This window comes from Gadus morhua, chromosome 11 (genome assembly GCF_902167405.1).
Source record: "Gadus morhua chromosome 11, gadMor3.0, whole genome shotgun sequence".
Lineage (NCBI taxonomy): Eukaryota > Metazoa > Chordata > Actinopteri > Gadiformes > Gadidae > Gadus > Gadus morhua.
The window spans coordinates 29,960,547-29,979,708 of NC_044058.1; the positions used below are offsets into that span (position 1 = coordinate 29,960,547).

Sequence of the window (19,162 nt, forward strand, 5' to 3'; positions counted from 1 at the left end):
TTAGGTTGTTTTCACTTGTTCTTGAAGCTTTAGCCCATATCCTTATCCTCAAGGGGCTTACTCCATTCCTGACAAGAAACCAAAACCCAACCCGTATCTGCAATTATTCATTAAACATTGTGTTGGAATGTGGCGTTGCTCAGTGCAGGAGTCACATGTCGGTTCCTTAGAGACGCGACCTTTGGTTCTGTCAGAGAACACGTGTTCCACACTTCACCGCGGGGGACGGAGGTGTGTGCGTGCGTGTGTTATGATTTACCCACAAGCAAGTCCCTCATAGGCTGTCAGTGAAGCGGGGCAGTGACACTTGGTGGGACACTTGGGCCACAAGAGGTCGACCCAGGATTCTGCTCTTCACCTGACTGCGTCGCTCTCTCTCTGCATCTGGAAGGTAGGCCCATCGTGGAGCGACTTCATGCTCATGAGTGTGGTAATGTGTGAGTGTTGTGTTGTTGTTGCGTGGTGATTGTATCCCTGCTAGCGTTGAGGCGGTTCTAGGCCTGCTTTGTTTGGCCACGCAGCCTCGCGCCTTCACGTCTCGTAAAGACCTGACAGGTGTTCTCTGCTCGTGACCTTGTCCCGGTGTGAGATCATATCACCAACAGGGTCCTGTTTGTGTCTGTCCTAGACTCCGGTAGAGCGGACTATTTTTAAACAGAAGAAGAGGTCAACGCGCAATCATGTAAGTTCTTTACGCTTTAAGGGGAAATGATCCGCATTACTGTACAAACGGTTAAATAATTACAGGGGTTTATCCTGCTGCGCATTGGACTGAGCTGATTAAGTTTACCATGCAACCAACCGCTCTCCATGTGCAGTTTGAGGTGTTGTTAGGAGGACTCGTTGTTCAGTGTTTGGTCAGCAGAAGGGCCCCTCTCAGCAGGAGGGCCGGTGGAAACACTGTGTTTATGTGTAGGCTGCTTGGGGCCATCTGCCAGACAGCGGCTGTAGAAGTGGTTACGTTGTTGGTTAAACATCTTTTGAACCATCTGTGGTGAATGTGAACGCCTCCTCTCTTTGATCTAGAAGTGCAACTGAAGGTTGAATATCAGAGGGGCTGAGCTTCCATCAAGGTCCACATCGCACTTTGCAAAAAGGGTTAAAGAAGAGTATGAAAAAAAGTGGGTTCATATGAATGTGGACTTAAAGGTGTCCCAATGTGTGGTTCTCTGCAGCCATGGCTCATGTTGCCACACCAACGTGAACTTTAACCCAGATGACAAACATTATCTCCACATCGGTGATGCAACACGATTGTCTCACTATCTTTATGCTCAAAGCCAACAGAAAAGTTCACCAGTGTCTTGTGAGGCTCATCTGGTGATTGGAAATCAATTACGTTTTACTACTGATCGGTGAACTGCTGTCCCAGATCCGTCCTCCACCACCAGAGGGCGTTCATCTACGGCCTTCAGGGCCGGGGAGAAGCAGCCGTTTATATCAGACTTCTCACCCATCAGGAGTTGATTTGAGGACCACCCATTGGCTGAGGCCTGGGTTGCCCTCTGTCACACCTGGGTCCACCTGTCTCCCTGAACGTCTGCGCTGCGTGCAGTGACACAACACGGCCCTGACCATGCCCTCACGGTGTTGGCAGCAGCCCGAGGTTTCAACATTCTAAACACAGCGGTCAGCGATGGGTGCCACCGACGGATGTGGCAACAACGCGTTCCATGACCTCACAGATGTCCGCCCTTATATCAACCCCTCAGAGCGCTGCTTTCAGTCTCAGACTCAGAATGAATCAGAGAGCTAACATGGCAGGAACCAAGACTGCGATCTCACTTCCTTTTCAGTCAGTCTCACTCACTTCCTCCTTCTACAGCCCTCGCAGGACGATGGATACCGAGGACGTGCTGAGCTGCAGCCCTCCGCACCACGAGCCGGTTGCCCCGAGGTTAGTGACATAGCCGGCACTCCGCTTACATGATTACACACCCTGCTTGTGATCCGTCACCTTCCCGTTCAGATTGGACCTTTCATCTCCAACAACGTAGTGTTTGTGGAGAACACCCGGCGTACTCGTGCGTACAGCCCCACTAGATGTGCTCCACGGTCATTAGATAATGGGATATCTTCATGGAGATGATAGTGGAGCTGACGTAGAAGGACACTCGTGGTTCACAGCCTCCGCCAGCACTATCTCCTCACATCCCATTCAGCCTCCAGGGCTTCTGCTGGGAGCACGTGTTGTGAGCCTTCATTGAACCTTCTCCCCCCCTCTCCCCTCTTCTCCCCCCCTCTCCCCCCCTCTCCCCTCTTCTCCACCCCTCTCCCCCCTCTCCATCCTCCCCCCTCTCCCCCCCTCTCCCCCCCTCTCCCCTCTTCTCCACCCCTCTCCCCTCTTCTCCCCCCCTCTCCCCCCCTCTCCCCTCTTCTCCACCCCTCTCCCCCCTCTCCATCCTCCCCCCTCTCCACCCCTCTCCCCTCTTCTCCACCCCTCTCCCCTCCCCCCCAACCCCCCCCCCCTCCCAGCAGCGGCTCTCAGCCGTCCCAGGCGGGGCCTGACCTCGTCCCACCACCACAGAAGGAGGTCCTCTCCAGGCCTCCGGCCCCCAACGGGGGGGTGGTCAGCATAGAGCCCCCCGGGGCCCAGATGGCAGCGCCCCAGAGTCCTGCTGCTGGGACCCTGGCTGTGGAGAACGCTATCAGCCACACGGCCCGGGCCTCGACGCTCTCAGAGGAGACACCAGAGGAGACACCAGAGGAGACACCAGAGGAGACAGCTGAGGAGACACCAGAGGAGACACCAGAGGAGACACCAGAGGAGACAGCTGAGGAGACACCAGAGGAGACACCAGAGGAGACAGCTGAGGAGACACCAGAGGAGACACCAGAGGAGACACCAGGGCCGACCTGTCAGACCACACCTCCGAAGCCGCCCAGATGTCCTGAGGAAATATCTGGAGCTCCTTCTGAAGGTAGCTTATTGGTTGATGGGAGACATGCGATATGATCCGTAGATATGATGTAATACGATACGATGGGGTGGGAAGGCTCTTCTACAGCAGGGGTTTCCTGACCAATAGCGGGACACAGTGAACATTCTTTATCAGAAAATATTTTCTGTTTGAGGTTTGGAATGGGAAATAATGCACTGATGAGCGATATAGCTTACTGACATCCATCGTCATGAAAATGTCATTCTTATTTTGCTGCAAAACCTATTTGGTGGATCCTGTGATAAACGTAGGTTTATGACCACATGTCTATCGTAAGAACGAGCTTGTCGCCATCTGCTGGGCGAAAAAAAACACATTGCACGTACCCCAAAAAAAATTAACGTTCAGATTGGATTTGTTGTTCTATAATACATATTGGGATTTTTCTTTTTTTGGTATTTTCATTTTGAATATACCTAGAGTCATATCGTCACAAAAGAACTGTCTCCAATAATACTTCTAATTATTTTGACCACTTGTGTATGCAATTTCAAAGAAATACAACCAGGAATAACTAAGACGCGTTCTTCTCACAACGCAAAGCTTGTTCTTCAACTAGCAAGGGGGTCTTTCTTCACTTAAGAAGGGGGTCAACACCACGGAATTCTGTGAAACAGTAACGTGTTACTAATAATCTGTATCTTTTCTACGTTTGGTGAAGTTCCCGTCCGGCTGGTCAAACGCGTTTCTCAGGCCGTGACCTTTGACCTCCTGTTGGCGGACAGTAGGCCTACATCGTGGTACTGCGCAGCCTCCTTCAGATTGGTCTCGAACGTCGTGTTCTTTCGTTTATCTGCCTTATGTTTTGCTTTTAAGTCGAAACTGATTGTTCCTGACCTGAACCCTGATTAGTGGCCAGGCTGACATTCCCGTGAACCGGTTTCCTCTCAGGTGTCAGTAAGACCGCCCCCCGCCCCGCGGGGTGCATCTGAGCACGCCTTCATAGCCTACCCGGCGTCTCACGGGGATAGAAGGAGAGATCCCACACTCGCCATTGTCAGCTCACACTTCGGCGACGCTCGGTTCCTCGGCTCGCTCCACACCGCCTTAAGTGATGGCGGGAACATGGCCTTGTTGTCCGACCCACACAGAGCTCCCCGCTATGCCGCTGACCCCGGCCGCGGCACCCCCGCTGACCCCGGCCGAACGGCTCTGGACGGCGACCCGGGACCAGGCGGTGAAGCTGCGGATGGAGGGCTCCGGCCCGGGCTCCGAGACTCCCCTCACCGTCCACCAGATGTTCCTGGAGACGGTGCAGAACTTCGGGGACCACCCCGCCATGGCCTCCAAGGAGGACAGCCGCTGGGTGACAGTCAGCTGGCGGGAGTACTACCGCCAGAGCCGGGCAGCCGCCAAGAGCTTCCTCAAGGTGTGTGTGGCCGTTTCAGTGTTCAGTGTGTTCCACTGTTTCATAGGCGGATCTGAATTTCAATCTTCCACCTTGTCACGCAGTGAGCTTAATCTCAGACCGTGACGAATGCTATAGTGCTGTTTACATAGAAGTTCCCTGGAAACACACGCATACAAACACACACACACAGACTAGAGGAATCATCTATGGAGAGGACCTGTAACCCGACACCCTGCTGTGTGTGAGATTCAACACTGCGCTGCTGCTCCTGTTTCATAGCCGTGTCCGCACCCTGGAAATTAGGCGTTCTGTGCGTAAACCAGCGATGGAGGTCATCAGTTAATGAGCCACCGAGAGGTGATGTGGAGGTCTTATGAAATATTAACGTGGACGCTGTTTCCTCAGCTGGGCCTGGAGCGTTACCACGGCGTCGGCATCCTGGGCTTCAACTCCCCTGAGTGGTTCATCGCTGACGTGGGTTGCATCCTGGCCGGGTGAGCAGTCCGTTGGGTTCCTCTGGTTCCTCTGGGTTCTCCTTTTGATTCCAACTCGGGGAGCAATAATCAACGGGCTATGCGTTGAAATGGTCTGTTCAACCCACCAGCAATCAATAAATGATATGCGCTGACCATTTAAATTCAGGGCCTTTAGCAGACGCTTTCACCCAAAGCGACTTACAATAAGTACGTTAGTCAGAAGAAAGAGAAACAACAATACCTCTGTGGGTACAGTAAGGAGGTTCATAGAACCAAGTGCCCAGCCCTAACCATCACTAGGTTAACCCGTTCCCCGTGTACAACACAGACAGCTGGGGTAAGATGCTACACCATGCTAATTTCGGTTCTCCAGTGGATGGACGTACCTCATACAGTAAGTGTGTAGAGGGGGGGGGGGGACCAAACGGATGAAGAGCTAGGGTCAGAGCGGAGTGTTCATCAGCCCCCCCCCCTCCCTAAGATGTTGTCGGTGACGTGCAGCCCTCTGAGGCTTCACGGATGCCAGATGAAACCAGACACCCTGGCTCACTGCCAGGGGGGTCAGGGGTCGCGGCCTTTATGTTGAACCGTTGGCGGCGCGCTCCAAAGCTAATATTTGATCCCCCACAGCGGACTGGCGGCTGGTATTTACACAACCAACTCTCCGGAGGCCTGCCAGTACGTAGCGGAGAACTGTGAGGCCAACGTCCTGGTGGTGGAGAACCACAAGCAGCTCGTCAAGATCCTGCAGGTGAGGCTCCGCCCTGTAGGTGAGGCTCCGCCCTGTAGGTGAGGCTCCGCCCTGCAGGTGAGGCTCCGCCCTGCAGGTGAGGCTCCGCCCTGCTGTGGCCCTGCTCCGCTTAGCTCCTCCCACCAGGGCTCGCTGGCCAATCGGACGCCAGCAGCCGCTGTAGGAGGCGGGCTGAACACCAACACTGCATCAAGGAGCCAATAAGGAGCTTCCTCTGCCCCTCAGTAGTGCCTGAAGCAAAAAACGTTTAAAATGGTTGAACCGCCGAAATGTTGTGGAACCAGAGGTCTCATCAGGACTGGTTTAGTCAGCATTGAAAGGAATTCTTGGAACTTCCCATTTAAGGGTTGGGAACCTGTCCGTTGGCAGGTTCCCGAAAGTGGAATGGTTGGAATGGTTGTGAGAAGAGCCAAGCGGAATGTAGATAATAATAATAATACATTTAATTTAGAGGCGCCTTTCAAGACACCCAAGGTCACCTTACAGAGCATATAGTCATCATTCAAAACTATGTAAAACAGACTAGGAATTAAAGGAAAACAGAGGTTAAACATGAAGAATAATATTAATTAATAACACTCAAAGACGCCTAAAGTGAAGGGGGGACCTCACTAACCACCACCAATATGTAGCACCCACTTGGGTGATGCGCGGCAGCCAATCGGTGCCAGAACGCTCACTACACACCAGCTTGAGGTGGAGAGTTAGGGATGAGGTGGAGAGTGAGGGAAAAGAACATTTAACACTATCGATCACATTTAAACAATATCGACCACATGTAAACACTATCGCCCACATTTAAACACTATCACCCACATTTAAACACTATGGACCACACGTAAACACTATCGACCACATTTAAACACTATCGCCCACATTTAAACACTATGGACCACATTTAAACACTATCGACCACAATTAAACACTATCGACCACATTTAAACATGTAAACCCTATCGACCACATTTTAACACTATCGACCACATTTAAACACTATCGACCACATTTAAACATGTAAACCCTATCAACCACATTTAAACATGTAAACCCCTCTCGACCATATTCAAACACTATCGACCACATTTAAACTAACGACCACATTTAAACACTATCGACCATATTTAAACACTATCGACCACATTTAAACCCTATCGACCACATTTAAACCCTATCGACCACATTTAAACCCTATCGACCACATTCAAACACTATGGACCACATTTAAACACTATCGCCCACAATTAAACCCTATCGCCCACAATTAAACACTATCAACCATATTTAAACACTATCCACCACATTTAAACACTATCGACCACATTCAAACACTATCGACCATATTTAAACACTATCAACCATATTTACACGCTATCGACCACATTCAAATACTATCGACCACATTTAAACCCTATCGCCCACATTTAAACACCATCGCCCACATTTAAACACCATCGCCCACATTTAAACCCCATCGCCCACATTTAAACCCTATCGACCACATTTAAACACTATCGACCATATTTAAACACTATCGACCACATGTAAACACTAGCGACCATATTTAAACACTCACACAATTTGATCACTATATAAATATATATAGATATAGATTTGTGCTGATTATATTATTACGATCTATCCTTGTATTTAAATTGCGGATCCCCATAAAGGGTATAAATTGCCATCCCCGTATTGGGTTCCAATAGGTTGACTGACTCTCCGTCCATCCTTCGTATCATCTGCTGTTCCAGCGCCAGACAAACGGCGGTTATACTACCGACGGAAAAAGCCGTTACGTCCCATTGTTTGGAGTGAAAGCAGTTTCTCCCTATCCATATAATATATATATATATATATATATATATATATATATAGATCTACACATATAAATAGTTTATAAAAGAATTAAAAGTTTACAAAAACACACTTAAATTACTTAAATTACTAAAAACAACGCAACACGCACGGAGCTACTGGATAAGCGTCCAAGATGATTAACCTTCAACAGGCTGAAGGATAATCATGATGAAGATGAGGATCAATCATGATGAGAATGTTGCTTCAGGGCAGGTGAGACCTTGAGGCAGAGTATGTCGTCATGTTGTCTTCTCTGGCATCTCGTTATCTACTCTGATTGTAGATTATGGTTAATGGATAACGTGGATGCGACTGTATCCCAGAAAGACATTGATACAATATTTGGTTTTAGATGTGCTAATGCAGAGCGAGTAGAGCGGCCCTCCTCATCTGACGATGGGCATTGGCTGCGTTTAGCTTTGCCTGTAAATCAATAGCTGCACCACATTGCACTTAATATTCAACGTCTCAATTAAAGTTCACAATTCTACTGCATCCAAGGCCAAATACTTGTAGGTTAATTAGTACCTTTACTGGAAGCTTCGTTCCTAGTTGTGTTGAGCATGACTTCCTTCCCCTTGTTCTAGTTCCTGTCCTGCTATGTGCGATTGTGTTTAACCAAGCATTTCCTTCCTGGTCGTAGGTGAAAGATCAACTTCCTCACCTCAAGGCCATCGTCCAGTACAAAGACGAGCTGCAGGAGCGTCTGCCCAACCTCTACACGGTGAGAGGGATGAGGGGATGGGCAGACGTCAGGGACCTCGCCTCAGAGGCCTGTGAACAGAGGCCGTCTCCTGAGCTGGGGCGGGGCCAGCAGGGAGGTGCTGGAGGACTCTCTCTCTCTGTGGTCACAGAGCTCACAGAGGAGATAAGAGCACACTGTCTGCTCACAAGAACTCAGCTGCCGACTTCCTGCTGCTTTAGTTCTGCTTTAGTTGTTCGTTACTTATTCCTTTTTTTGTGTTTGCAGTTCGTGGGAAAACGACAAAATACGATATATGTCAATGTCGATAGAGAGCAGGGTGATATGGGAGTGTACCAGTACAGTATACCTCCAGAATGTTTGGTGTACACCATGAAACCAGCAGGGTCACTATGTTTGCAGATTCAGTTTGGTTTCGTTCCTGATTTTAAAGTGTCAAAGTATGAGCCTAACCATTGGTTGATCTGTGTCCAGTGGGCGGAGTTCATGAAGCTGGGGGAGGAGGTGTCTGACGAGACTCTGGATGCTGTGATTGGTACCCTGAGAGCCAATGAGTGCTGCACCCTCATCTACACCTCGGGTACAACGGGGAACCCAAAGGGAGTCATGCTGAGCCACGATAATGTGAGTCACCTGAAACCCCAAGGCAGACTAAGGGGCCACTCACACTAGGGCCGCGGCCCGTGCCCGAGCTCATTTGCATACTAAAGTCTAGAACGTTTGGCTAGTGTGACCACGCCATCCGTATTCCAGCACGGAACAGCCCCTTGGCCACGGCACACTTGGGAGAGGAGTGCCGTGGCCAAAGTACAGATGCTAATGAGATGACACGCGCACACGTGCGGATGCGCAACGTGAGCTGGATGACGTAGTGCTTGCGCGACCCTTCTTTCTTTATTGGTCCATGACCTTCTTCCCCACAACAATCATTTTAAACAATGGCGGCAAGCGGTTCACGAGTGGGTTTACGTTGGTGCGATAGTGAAGTCGAGTGTTTACTTGAAATTTGGGCAGACAAAAGCATTCAGTCGCAGCTGGACACCACGCTTGTTGAGGAAGTATTTATCGTATTACGACGTGATGACGTATGTATCAAGGAGCAGTCGTGCCCAGGCCACGGCCTTCGGGAGCAGCGTGACCACGGGCCAGCGGGGGGAGGGGGGAGGGGGGGAATCGTGCTGCATCTTCCTGCAGCACGGAACAGGCAAACGGCCCTAGTGTGAGAGGCCCCTAATAGAGCCACGATAATGTGAGTCACCTGAAACCTAACCCTAACCCTAACCCCGAGGCAGACGAGTAGAGCAGGGTGATGGAGGGTTACTAGAGAGCCTAAGGGATGGGAGTAGTGGTGGGTGTGGGTGGCTGTGGTTGTGGGTGGGTGGGTGGAGGTGAAATGAGACCAGAAAAGAACCCCCTTCAGCCCCCTGAAGGGGGGGCCCCGGGCCCCAGGACCCAGCAGCTGGTCTAAGCGCCCCCCTGTGCCCCCCTGTGCCCTGCAGCTGACCTGGACGGCGGCGGCGGCCGGTGTGATGACGGAGCTGGTGTACGGCGAGGAGGTGGTGGTCAGCTACCTGCCGCTCAGCCACGTCGCCGCGCAGGTCAACGACCTCTGGATCTCCGTCAAGTTCGCCGGCACCACCTACTTCGCCTCCCCCGACGCCCTGAAGGTACGGAGCGGTCCCATCGTACCGTCGGCCCGCTGGTCGCTCGTCGTCCTGACGACGCTGACGCTCACCGTGTCCCCCTCTCCAGGGCTCGCTGGGGGCCACCCTGAAGGAGGCGCGGCCCACGGCCTTCCTGGGGGTCCCACGCGTCTGGGAGAAGATGCAGGAGAAGATGAAGGCGGCCGGGGCCAAGGCGTCCCCGCTGAAGATGAGGGTGGCGGGCTGGGCCAAGGGCCTGGGCCTGCAGTACAACTACAGCGTCATGAACAAGTGAGTCCCTCCACTGCAGCGCGGTGAACCAGGAAGTCTCTCCCCAGCCGCGATGCGGGGGGGCGGGGCCGCGATGCGGGGGGGGGGGGGCCCTGCCCGGGGGGGCGGGGCCCTGCCCGGGGGGGGAGGAGTCAGCCTGCGGCTCCATGCTGAGGTAGATCATCTGCCAGATGGCACCAGTTCCGCCCTCACGGGATTCTTGGAAATCTTTGAACTTGTCCTGATCTGGGTGCGTTTGTTTCGTCCTGATCTGGGTGCGTTTGTTCCGTCCTGACCTGGGTGCATTTGTTCCGTCCTGGTCTGGGTGCGTTTGTTCCGTCCTGGTCTGGGTGCGTTTGTTTCGTCCTGATCTAGGTGCGTTGGTTCCGTCCTGACCTGGGTGCGTTTGTTTTGTGGTCAGGGAGCCGGCGGTGCCGTGGGGCTTCATGCTGGCCAACAACCTGGTGTTCAAGAAGGTGCGTCAGGCGCTGGGTCTGGACCGCTGCAAGGCGTGCTTCACGGGCGCCGCCCCCATGACCCGGGAGACGCTCGAGTATTTCATGAGCCTCAACCTGCCGCTGCTGGAGCTGTACGGCATGAGCGAGAGCTCCGGGCCCCACACGGTGTCGTTGCCCGAGGACAACGCCATCATGAGGTGAGGGGGGGGCACCATGAGGTGAGGTGGAGGGGGGGGGGGGGGGTGATGGACATCCACATCGTTTGGGGGGGGAACTCCAAAGTTTGGCCAGAAGTGTCCCTCCCCAGGTCCGTGGACCGGGGATGGTTCTCTGAGGGGGGGTTCTGGTCTCCTCCAGATGAGTCCCTCCCCAGGTCCGTGGACCGGGTATGGTTCTCTGAGGGGGGGTTCTGGTCTCCTCCAGAAGTGTCCCTCCCCAGGTCTGTGGACCGGGGATGGTTCTCTGAGGGGGGGTTCTGGTCTCCTCCAGAAGTGTCCCTCCCCAGGTCCGTGGACCGGGGATGGTTCTCTGAGGGGGGGTTCTGGTCTCCTCCAGATGAGTCCCTCAGACCAGAGGTTGACGATGGAGCGGTCAGAGTGGCTGTTTGACGTCGTCTTAACGTCTGTTGTGTCCCAGCTGTGGGAAGGTTCTGAGGGGCTGCCGGACCAAGCTGGACCGGCCGGACGAGGACGGCAACGGGGAGGTGTGCTTCTGGGGCCGGCACGTCTTCATGGGCTACCTGAACATGGCCGATAAGACGGAGGAGGCCCTGGACCAGGACGGCTGGCTGCACTCCGGGGACCTGGGCAAACACGACAGCAACAACTTCCTGTTCATCACGGGGAGGATCAAAGGTAGGAGCGGAGGGGGGCCCGAGCACCCTGGGGGGGCCAGGGGGGGGGAACGGCAGCTCCTTAAGACTCAGTTAGGCTCCGCCTCAACGCAAGGCGCAGTCCTGACCCTGTTCTGGTTCTCCATCGGGTCACACGTCAGGCCCTCGGGGTGGACGAAGGGAGGGTCCGCCATAACCCCCCTCGACGTGGAACCATAACTCGACTTTAGAACCCCCCAGGGGAGGGGGCCAGCGGTCCGCCGGACGGCTCTGATGCTCGTTGTGGTTCCTCCTCAGAGCTGATCATCACGGCGGGGGGGGAGAACATCCCTCCGGTGCCCATCGAGGACGCGGTGAAGGCGGAGGCGTCCATCGTCAGCAACGCCATGCTGCTGGGGGACAAGCTCAAGTTCCTCTCCATGTTCCTCACGCTCAAGGTAAGGCCCCACGCCGTCGGCCCCCGCCATGAGGGTGCGGGGCCCGCCATGAACCCCTGTCATGAGGGTCCGGCCCTCGTTCTCCGGCACTCAGTCACTCACTCACTCACTCACTCACTCACTCACTCACTCACTCACTCACTCACTCACTCTCTCACTCTCTCTCTCTCAGTGTGAGGCGGACGAGAACGGCGAGCCCACGGACGACCTGAGCCCGGAGGCCTTGGCCTACTGCCAGCGCCTCGGCGTCACGGCAACCAAGATCTCCGAGATCGTAGCCAATAAGGAGCCGGCGGTCTACGCGGCCATCCAGGAGGCCATGGAGCGCATCAACGCCAGATCCACCTCCAACGCCATGAAGGTTCAGAAGTGGCTCATCTTGGACCGAGACTTCTCCATCACCGGGGGGGAGCTGGGTGAGTGACGCCTCGGGAAACAGAGACCCAAGGCAGCCAGCTGAACGCTGGGTCTCCAGCCAGGGCTTTAGGAAGACCTCAGGCAGCCAGCTGAACGCTGGGTCTCCAGCCAGGGCTTTAGGAAGACCTCAGGCAGCCAGCTGAACGCTGGGTCTCCAGCCAGGGCTTTAGGAAGACCTCAGGCAGCCAGCTGAACGCTGGGTCTCCAGCCAAGGCTTTAGGAAGACCTCAGGCAGCCAGCTGAACGCTGGGTCTCCAGCCAGGGCTTTAGGAATGAGCAGCTAGCAGCTCTCAGCTGTTAGGGCGAGGCCTGATTGTTGTCCATGTTGCTGGTGTCTCTGTTTGGCTGGAGTCCAGGAGACGTCTCACCTGGTGTCTCAGAAGGCGATCAGCCAGTCTCTGTGTGCTAGAGGGGGTTCTAAGAGCCTGGTTAAACGAGGGGGGGGGGGGGGGGCTCGCCTGGTGGGTGTGGTTGGGGAGGGAGTTCCAGAGGGAGGGTGGGGCCACTGAGAAGGCCCCATCACCCCTTTTGTCTTAGCCGGTATCTCAGAGTGTGATCAGCCGGTCTCAGGGTGCTAGAGGGTGCTAAAGGGGGTTTGGAGGACAGGATTCCAGGTAGCCCATAAATCCTGGTCGTTCACCTTCTTTTAACACATTTTTATGACGTTATAATCATTACTCATTTACCTAAATACTGCACCACTATAAGTATTGCACCTTTTGCATACTTATAGATACATGTGTCTATTATTTACTTATAGATGTGTAAATTACATACTTGTAGACACTTGTGTATTACATACTTGAAGATACATTTATAGATGACCTATATGATATTACATTCTTGTAGGTATTTGATGTCCCCTATAGAGGCCTCTACAGAGTCCGTAGTATAACCCTCTCTTCCCTTTCCTGGTTCAGGCCCCACGTTGAAGCTCAAGAGGCCCGTGGTGACCAAGAAGTACCAGGAGAAGATTAACGAGCTGTACTCCCTAGTCCCAGAGGCCCAGGGCTGAGGGGTCCAGGCTGGGGGGCCCTTGTACCTGAGGCCCAGGCCCGAGAGGCCGGCCTGGAGGAAACACACATTGATTTATACACTTCCATTGGTTTGGACACCCTGACGACTCCTAAACTGCTTGGATTTCCACCTGAGGATCGAGTGATCTCACGCTAAAGAGAGTGAAAATTTAAAGTTTGTAAGAATTTAAGCCCCCGAGAATCTACTGGGACAAGTTGTATTTTCCCAGGATATCTGGGCCCTATTTTTTGCACTTGATTTTAATGTGCTTATTTTACCAGGAAGTGGAGAGCATCTTTCCCTTGGGTCTCAGAACAATATTTAAGATGGTCGTTGTACATAGGAGTTCACACTACAAATTGCACTTTTTGTAAATATGAGCCGACTGATCCAGAGCCAAATGAAGGAGACGAGTCCATTAACTCAAATGGGAACCGGGGTTTAGAGGTTCCACCAGCCTCGGGCCTGGGGGTTAGATGTTCTCCCCGGCCCTGGGGGTTAGATGTTCTCCCTGGCCTGGGGGTTAGATGTTCTCCCTGGCCTGGGGGTTAGATGTTCTCCACGGCCTGGGGGTTAGATGTTCCACCAGGCCTGGGGGTGAGATGTTCTACCAGGCTCGGTGCCTGATGATGGCAGATGCAAACTGAAGCTGAACTAACGCATGAATTACTCAATAAAATAAAGAATGTTGTTTATCTAAACACTTGTTTCTCAGTTTTGTTCAGAAAATATCCCAAAGAAATTGAAAAATGTGTGGGTCCTCAGAGCAGTACTGGGGGTGGTGAGTGGGTCCTCAGAGCAGTACGGGGGTTGGTGAGTGGGTCCTCAGAGCAGTACGGGGGGTGGTGAGTGGGTCCTCAGAGCAGTACGGGGGGTGGTGAGTGGGTCCTCAGAGCAGTACGGGGGGTGGTGAGTGGGTCCTCAGAGCAGTACGGGGGATGGTGAGTGGGTCCTCAGAGCAGTACGGGGGGTGGTGAGTGGGTCCTCAGAGCAGTACGGGGGGTGGTGAGTGTGGGTCCTCAGAGCAGTACGGGGGGTGGTGAGTGTGGGTCCTCAGAGCAGTACGGGGGGTGGTGAGTGGGTCCTCAGAGCAGTACGGGGGGTGGTGAGTGGGTCCTCAGAGCAGTACGGGGGGTGGTGAGTGGGTCCTCAGAGCAGTACGGGGGGTGGTGAGTGGGTCCTCAGAGCAGTACTGGGGGTGGTGAGTGTGGGTCCTCAGAGCAGTACGGGGGGTGGTGAGTGTGGGTCCTCAGAGCAGTACGGGGGGTGGTGAGTGGGTCCTCAGAGCAGTACGGGGGGTGGTGAGTGGGTCCTCAGAGCAGTACTGGGGGTGGTGAGTGGGTCCTCAGAGCAGTACTGGGGGTGGTGAGTGGGTCCTCAGAGCAGTACGGGGGGTGGTGAGTGGGTCCTCAGAGCAGTACGGGGGGTGGTGAGTGTGGGTCCTCAGAGCAGTACGGGGGGTGGTGAGTGGGTCCTCAGAGCAGTACTGGGGGTGGTGAGTGTGGGTCCTCAGAGCAGTACGGGGGGTGGTGAGTGTGGGTCCTCAGAGCAGTACGGGGGGTGGTGAGTGGGTCCTCAGAGCAGTACGGGGGGTGGTGAGTGTGGGTCCTCAGAGCAGTACGGGGGGTGGTGAGTGTGGGTCCTCAGAGCAGTACGGGGGGTGGTGAGTGGGTCCTCAGAGCAGTACGGGGGGTGGTGAGTGGGTCCTCAGAGCAGTACGGGGGGTGGTGAGTGTCGGTCCAGCCTCCAGGGAGCCGGTCGGGCCGGTGGACGGGTCCTTCCCGCAGGCGTACCCCTCGAGGGCCAACCCGAGACTTCTGAGAACATTAGCTGAACTGGAACTTTTTTTACTTCTAAATTTAAAAACTATTTACAAACGACACGGTCAGAATAAAACCAGGAGTTGCTGCATCCTGGGAATGTTTCTTCCTAAATAATTGTATTGTGATCCACTTTTTTCCCCTGTGTGAAAAGCGGTTGATAGAATGATTATGTAGATATAACTAACATGGATATAAATAACATATGACCACCATAGCTTTAGCTAACTTCACACAAGGGTGCTGATGGGGAAACGTACATATATCTTTGTAAGTTAAGCTTACTGATGTCATTAATACTTAATTAGAATGACATTACAATGGAATGTTAATAACGGACCAAACTGCCATGATCTGCATCAGCTCGTTAAACCCCCTCCCCCCCTCAGGTCAAAGGTCAAACCCCAAACATTGCAGAGTATCACAGAAGGACGATCCGAGGGTCACGTCCAAGAACAGATAACGTTGGAGCAGGGAGGAGCCACAACCTGTCGCCGTGGACACGGTAGGACATGCAGGGTGTTGTCATGGAGACGGTAGGACTTCAGTTTCTCCTACTGTAAGCGGTGGGCTCGGGTCAGAGGTCACGGGGGGGGGGGGGGGCTGTTGTGCCCTTGCCTCTGGGCCTCATGACCTCGTCTGAGGCTGACTTGACCTGGGCCTGGTCCCTGGTCTCTGGTCTGGTATCTGGTCTCTGGTCTGGTCTCTGGCCGGTTCTCTGGTCCCTGGTCTCTGGTCTGGTCCCTGGTCTCTGGTCTGGTCTCTGGCCTGGTCCCTGGTCTCTGGTCTGGTCTCTGGGCCTGGTCTAGTCTGACGTGCAGACGAGTCATGTCTTATCGTGGGTCAGAATGCTGCAGCCATCAGTCCATCGCCCTGAATGGAGACTGACAGGCCGTTCTGACATGGCTGACATTTTTAGCTGCTTATCGGATGTCGTGATATGCATCTCCTTGCATTTCTCCATCCCTTTCTGATTCCTCGCTCTTCCTCAGGTGATCTTTATGTACTGGCTCCATTGTTCCACCCAGAGGCTCCGATACCAGGTGAGAGGTGGCTGACACCCTACCTGGAGCCTCCGGGGGAGAACAATGCACACCAACACAGCCTGCACTGTTAGTGTGTGCATGTGCGTGTGCGTGTGTTTGTTTGTATATTTATCTGTGTGTGTGTGTGTGACGTATAAAACATAAGGAAATCGAGCAGCTAGTTCGTTTTTAGCATGTAGTTATTTAGTATGCATGGCCACGCCCTTCTTCACCCAGGCGTCGGCGTCCAGCTGCGAGAGCAGGAAGCGAGCGACGTCCCCCCGGGCGACCTGGCTACCGACAGCCCCCGGCACGGAGTAGCCCTCATGGGTCAGGAAGTCCTTCTCTGTGGAGAAGAGACTGGCATGATGGGGCCACTACGGTAAGGGACCCCTAAGGTAAGGGGACCATGGGGCCACTACGGTAAGGGGACCCCGGGGCCACTACGGTAAGGGACCCCTAAGGTAAGGGGATCATGGGGCCACTACGGTAAGGGACCCCTAAGGTAAGGGGACCATGGGGGCACTACGGTGAGGGACCCCAAAGGTAAGGGGACCATGGGGCCACTACGGTAAGGGGACCATGGGGCCTCTACGGTAAGGGGACCATGGGGGCACTACGGTGAGGGACCCCAAAGGTAAGGGGACCATGGGGCCACTACGGTAAGGGGACCATGGGGCCTCTACGGTAAGGGGACCATGGGGCCTCTACGGTAAGGGGACCATGGGGCCACTACGGTAAGGGACCCCTAAGGTAAGGGGACCATGGGGCCTCTACGGTAAGGGGACCATGGGGCCACTACGGTAAGGGACCCCTAAGGTAAGGGGACCATGGGGCCACTACGGTAAGGGGACCATGGGGCCTCTACGGTAAGGGACCCCTAAGGTAAGGGGATCATGGGGCCACTACGGTAAGGGACCCCTAAGGTAAGGGGACCATGGGGCCACTACGGTAAGGGACCCCTAAGGTAAGGGGACCATGGGGCCACTACCGTAAGGGGACCCCGGGGCCACAACGGTAAGGGACCCCTAAGGTAAGTGTCGGTCCAGCCTCCAGGGAGCCGGTCGGGCCGGTGGACGGGTCCTTCCCGCAGGCGTCCCCCTCGAGGGCCAACCCGAGACTTCTGAGAACATTAGCTGAACTGGAACTTTTTTTACTTCTAAATTTAAAAACTATTTACAAACGACACGGTCAGAATAAAACCAGGAGTTGCTGCATCCTGGGAATGTTTCTTCCTAAATAATTGTATTGTGATCCACTTTTTTCCCCTGTGTGAAAAGCGGTTGATAGAATGATTATGTAGATATAACTAACATGGATATAAATAACATATGACCACCATAGCTTTAGCTAACTTCACACAAGGGTGCTGATGGGGAAACGTACATATATCTTTGTAAGTTAAGCTTACTGATGTCATTAATACTTAATTAGAATGACATTACAATGGAATGTTAATAACGGACCAAACTGCCATGATCTGCATCAGCTCGTTAAACCCCCTCCCCCCCTCAGGTCAAAGGTCAAACCCCAAACATTGCAGAGTATCACAGAAGGACGATCCGAGGGTCACGTCCAAGAACAGATAACGTTGGAGCAGGGAGGAGCCACAACCTGTCGCCGTGGACACGGTAGGACATGCAGGGTGTTGTCATGGAGACGGTAGGACTTCAGTTTCTCCTACTGTAAGCGGTGGGCTCGGGTCAGAGGTCACGGGGGGGGGGGGGGGCTGTTGTGCCCTTGCCTCTGGGCCTCATGACCTCGTCTGAGGCTGACTTGACCTGGGCCTGGTCCCTGGTCTCTGGTCTGGTATCTGGTCTCTGGTCTGGTCTCTGGCCGGTTCTCTGGTCCCTGGTCTCTGGTCTGGTCCCTGGTCTCTGGTCTGGTCTCTGGCCTGGTCCCTGGTCTCTGGTCTGGTCTCTGGGCCTGGTCTAGTCTGACGTGCAGACGAGTCATGTCTTATCGTGGATCAGAATGCTGCAGCCATCAGTCCATCGCCCTGAATGGAGACTGACAGGCCGTTCTGACATGGCTGACATTTTTAGCTGCTTATCGGATGTCGTGATATGCATCTCCTTGCATTTCTCCATCCCTTTCTGATTCCTCGCTCTTCCTCAGGTGATCTTTATGTACTGGCTCCATTGTTCCACCCAGAGGCTCCGATACCAGGTGAGAGGTGGCTGACACCCTACCTGGAGCCTCCGGGGGAGAACAATGCACACCAACACAGCCTGCACTGTTAGTGTGTGCATGTGCGTGTGCGTGTGTTTGTTTGTATATTTATCTGTGTGTGTGTGTGTGCGTGCACACTAAACTGGTTCATCTAACTATACTACAATGCATTGGGACGTCATTAAAAACTAAATCAATATTATGTTCCCAATTTAAACTCTTCCTGGTGCATTCCAAGAATATAATCAGAGTGGTAGATGTACAGAATTACCAATTATAGCAATTGAATATATACATATAAATAATTCCAGAGAGTTGGAGATTATAAATCACAGTATACCAAATGCTCCATCTCTGAATGTGTTTGATTAACTTTATTGGCATTGTTCTTCTATGCATACCGATGAGAATACGAGTACAACGTGAATGGAGCGGTCAGATGTCGATGGTCTGACATCGCCCTCTAGTGGTTCAAAGTAAGTAAGAGTCACAAGTCGTAATCGCCATTGGCAAACACGATGCATTGATATTAAAGCATTGCATTAAACCATCATTAGGGTATATCATTTATAATTTAGAAAATAATAAAAAAGACGTATAAAACATAAGGAAATCGAGCAGCTAGTTCGTTTTTAGCATGTAGTTATTTAGTATGCATGGCCACGCCCTTCTTCACCCAGGCGTCGGAGTCCAGCTGCGAGAGCAGGAAGCGAGCGACGTCCCCCCGGGCGACCTGGCTACCGACAGCCCCCGGCACGGAGTAGCCCTCATGGGTCAGGAAGTCCTTCTCTGTGGAGAAGAGACTGGCATGATGGGGCCACTACGGTAAGGGACCCCTAAGGTAAGGGGACCATGGGGCCACTACGGTAAGGGGACCCCGGGGCCACTACGGTAAGGGACCCCTAAGGTAAGGGGATCATGGGGCCACTACGGTAAGGGACCCCTAAGGTAAGGGGACCATGGGGGCACTACGGTGAGGGACCCCAAAGGT

The 19,162-nt window shown here is 53.4% G+C and overlaps 2 protein-coding genes across 8 annotated transcripts in view; one reads left to right on the forward strand and one right to left on the reverse strand.

The window, feature by feature from the left end:
- Positions 1 to 200: 200 nt before the first annotated feature.
- LOC115554040 (long-chain-fatty-acid--CoA ligase ACSBG2) lies at positions 201 to 13,855 on the forward strand. Of its 6 annotated transcripts, none has more exons than XM_030370639.1 (16): positions 262 to 391; positions 629 to 682; positions 1,826 to 1,897; positions 2,476 to 2,921; positions 4,034 to 4,311; positions 4,699 to 4,787; positions 5,400 to 5,520; positions 8,021 to 8,101; positions 8,555 to 8,704; positions 9,580 to 9,747; positions 9,833 to 10,014; positions 10,415 to 10,648; positions 11,088 to 11,305; positions 11,581 to 11,720; positions 11,893 to 12,136; positions 13,058 to 13,855. In XM_030370639.1, the coding sequence occupies exons 3-16, from the start codon at positions 1,839 to 1,841 to the stop codon at positions 13,150 to 13,152; spliced, it is 2,505 nt and encodes an 834-aa protein (XP_030226499.1). In that variant the 5' UTR covers positions 262 to 391; positions 629 to 682; positions 1,826 to 1,838; the 3' UTR covers positions 13,153 to 13,855. The 6 variants fall into 6 exon arrangements, with proteins under 6 accessions (XP_030226500.1, XP_030226502.1, XP_030226499.1 ...); XM_030370641.1 differs by having other exon boundaries at positions 2,479 to 2,921; XM_030370640.1 differs by lacking the exon at positions 629 to 682 and having other exon boundaries at positions 201 to 391.
- Positions 13,856 to 18,518: 4,663 nt separating this feature from the next.
- Positions 18,519 to 19,162, reverse strand: part of LOC115554417 (flavin reductase (NADPH)) — a 10,667-nt gene continuing 10,023 nt past the window's right edge. For both annotated transcript variants that reach the window (XM_030371152.1, XM_030371151.1), the window contains exon 5: positions 18,519 to 18,960. In XM_030371152.1, the coding sequence (XP_030227012.1) occupies positions 18,815 to 18,960 (146 nt within the window). In that variant the 3' untranslated portion in view covers positions 18,519 to 18,814. The remainder of the gene's footprint in view (positions 18,961 to 19,162) is intronic.

Excerpts from the sequence above, each read along its gene's own strand:
- LOC115554040 (XM_030370637.1), top strand. The coding sequence starts at position 1,740 with ATGAATCAGAGAGCTAACATGGCAGGAACCAAGACTGCGATCTCACTT. Across the intron at positions 5,521-8,020 it reads AGCTCGTCAAGATCCTGCAG|GTGAAAGATCAACTTCCTCA; the intron begins GTGAGGCTCCGC and ends TCCTGGTCGTAG. Across the intron at positions 11,306-11,580 it reads CATCACGGGGAGGATCAAAG|AGCTGATCATCACGGCGGGG; the intron begins GTAGGAGCGGAG and ends GTTCCTCCTCAG.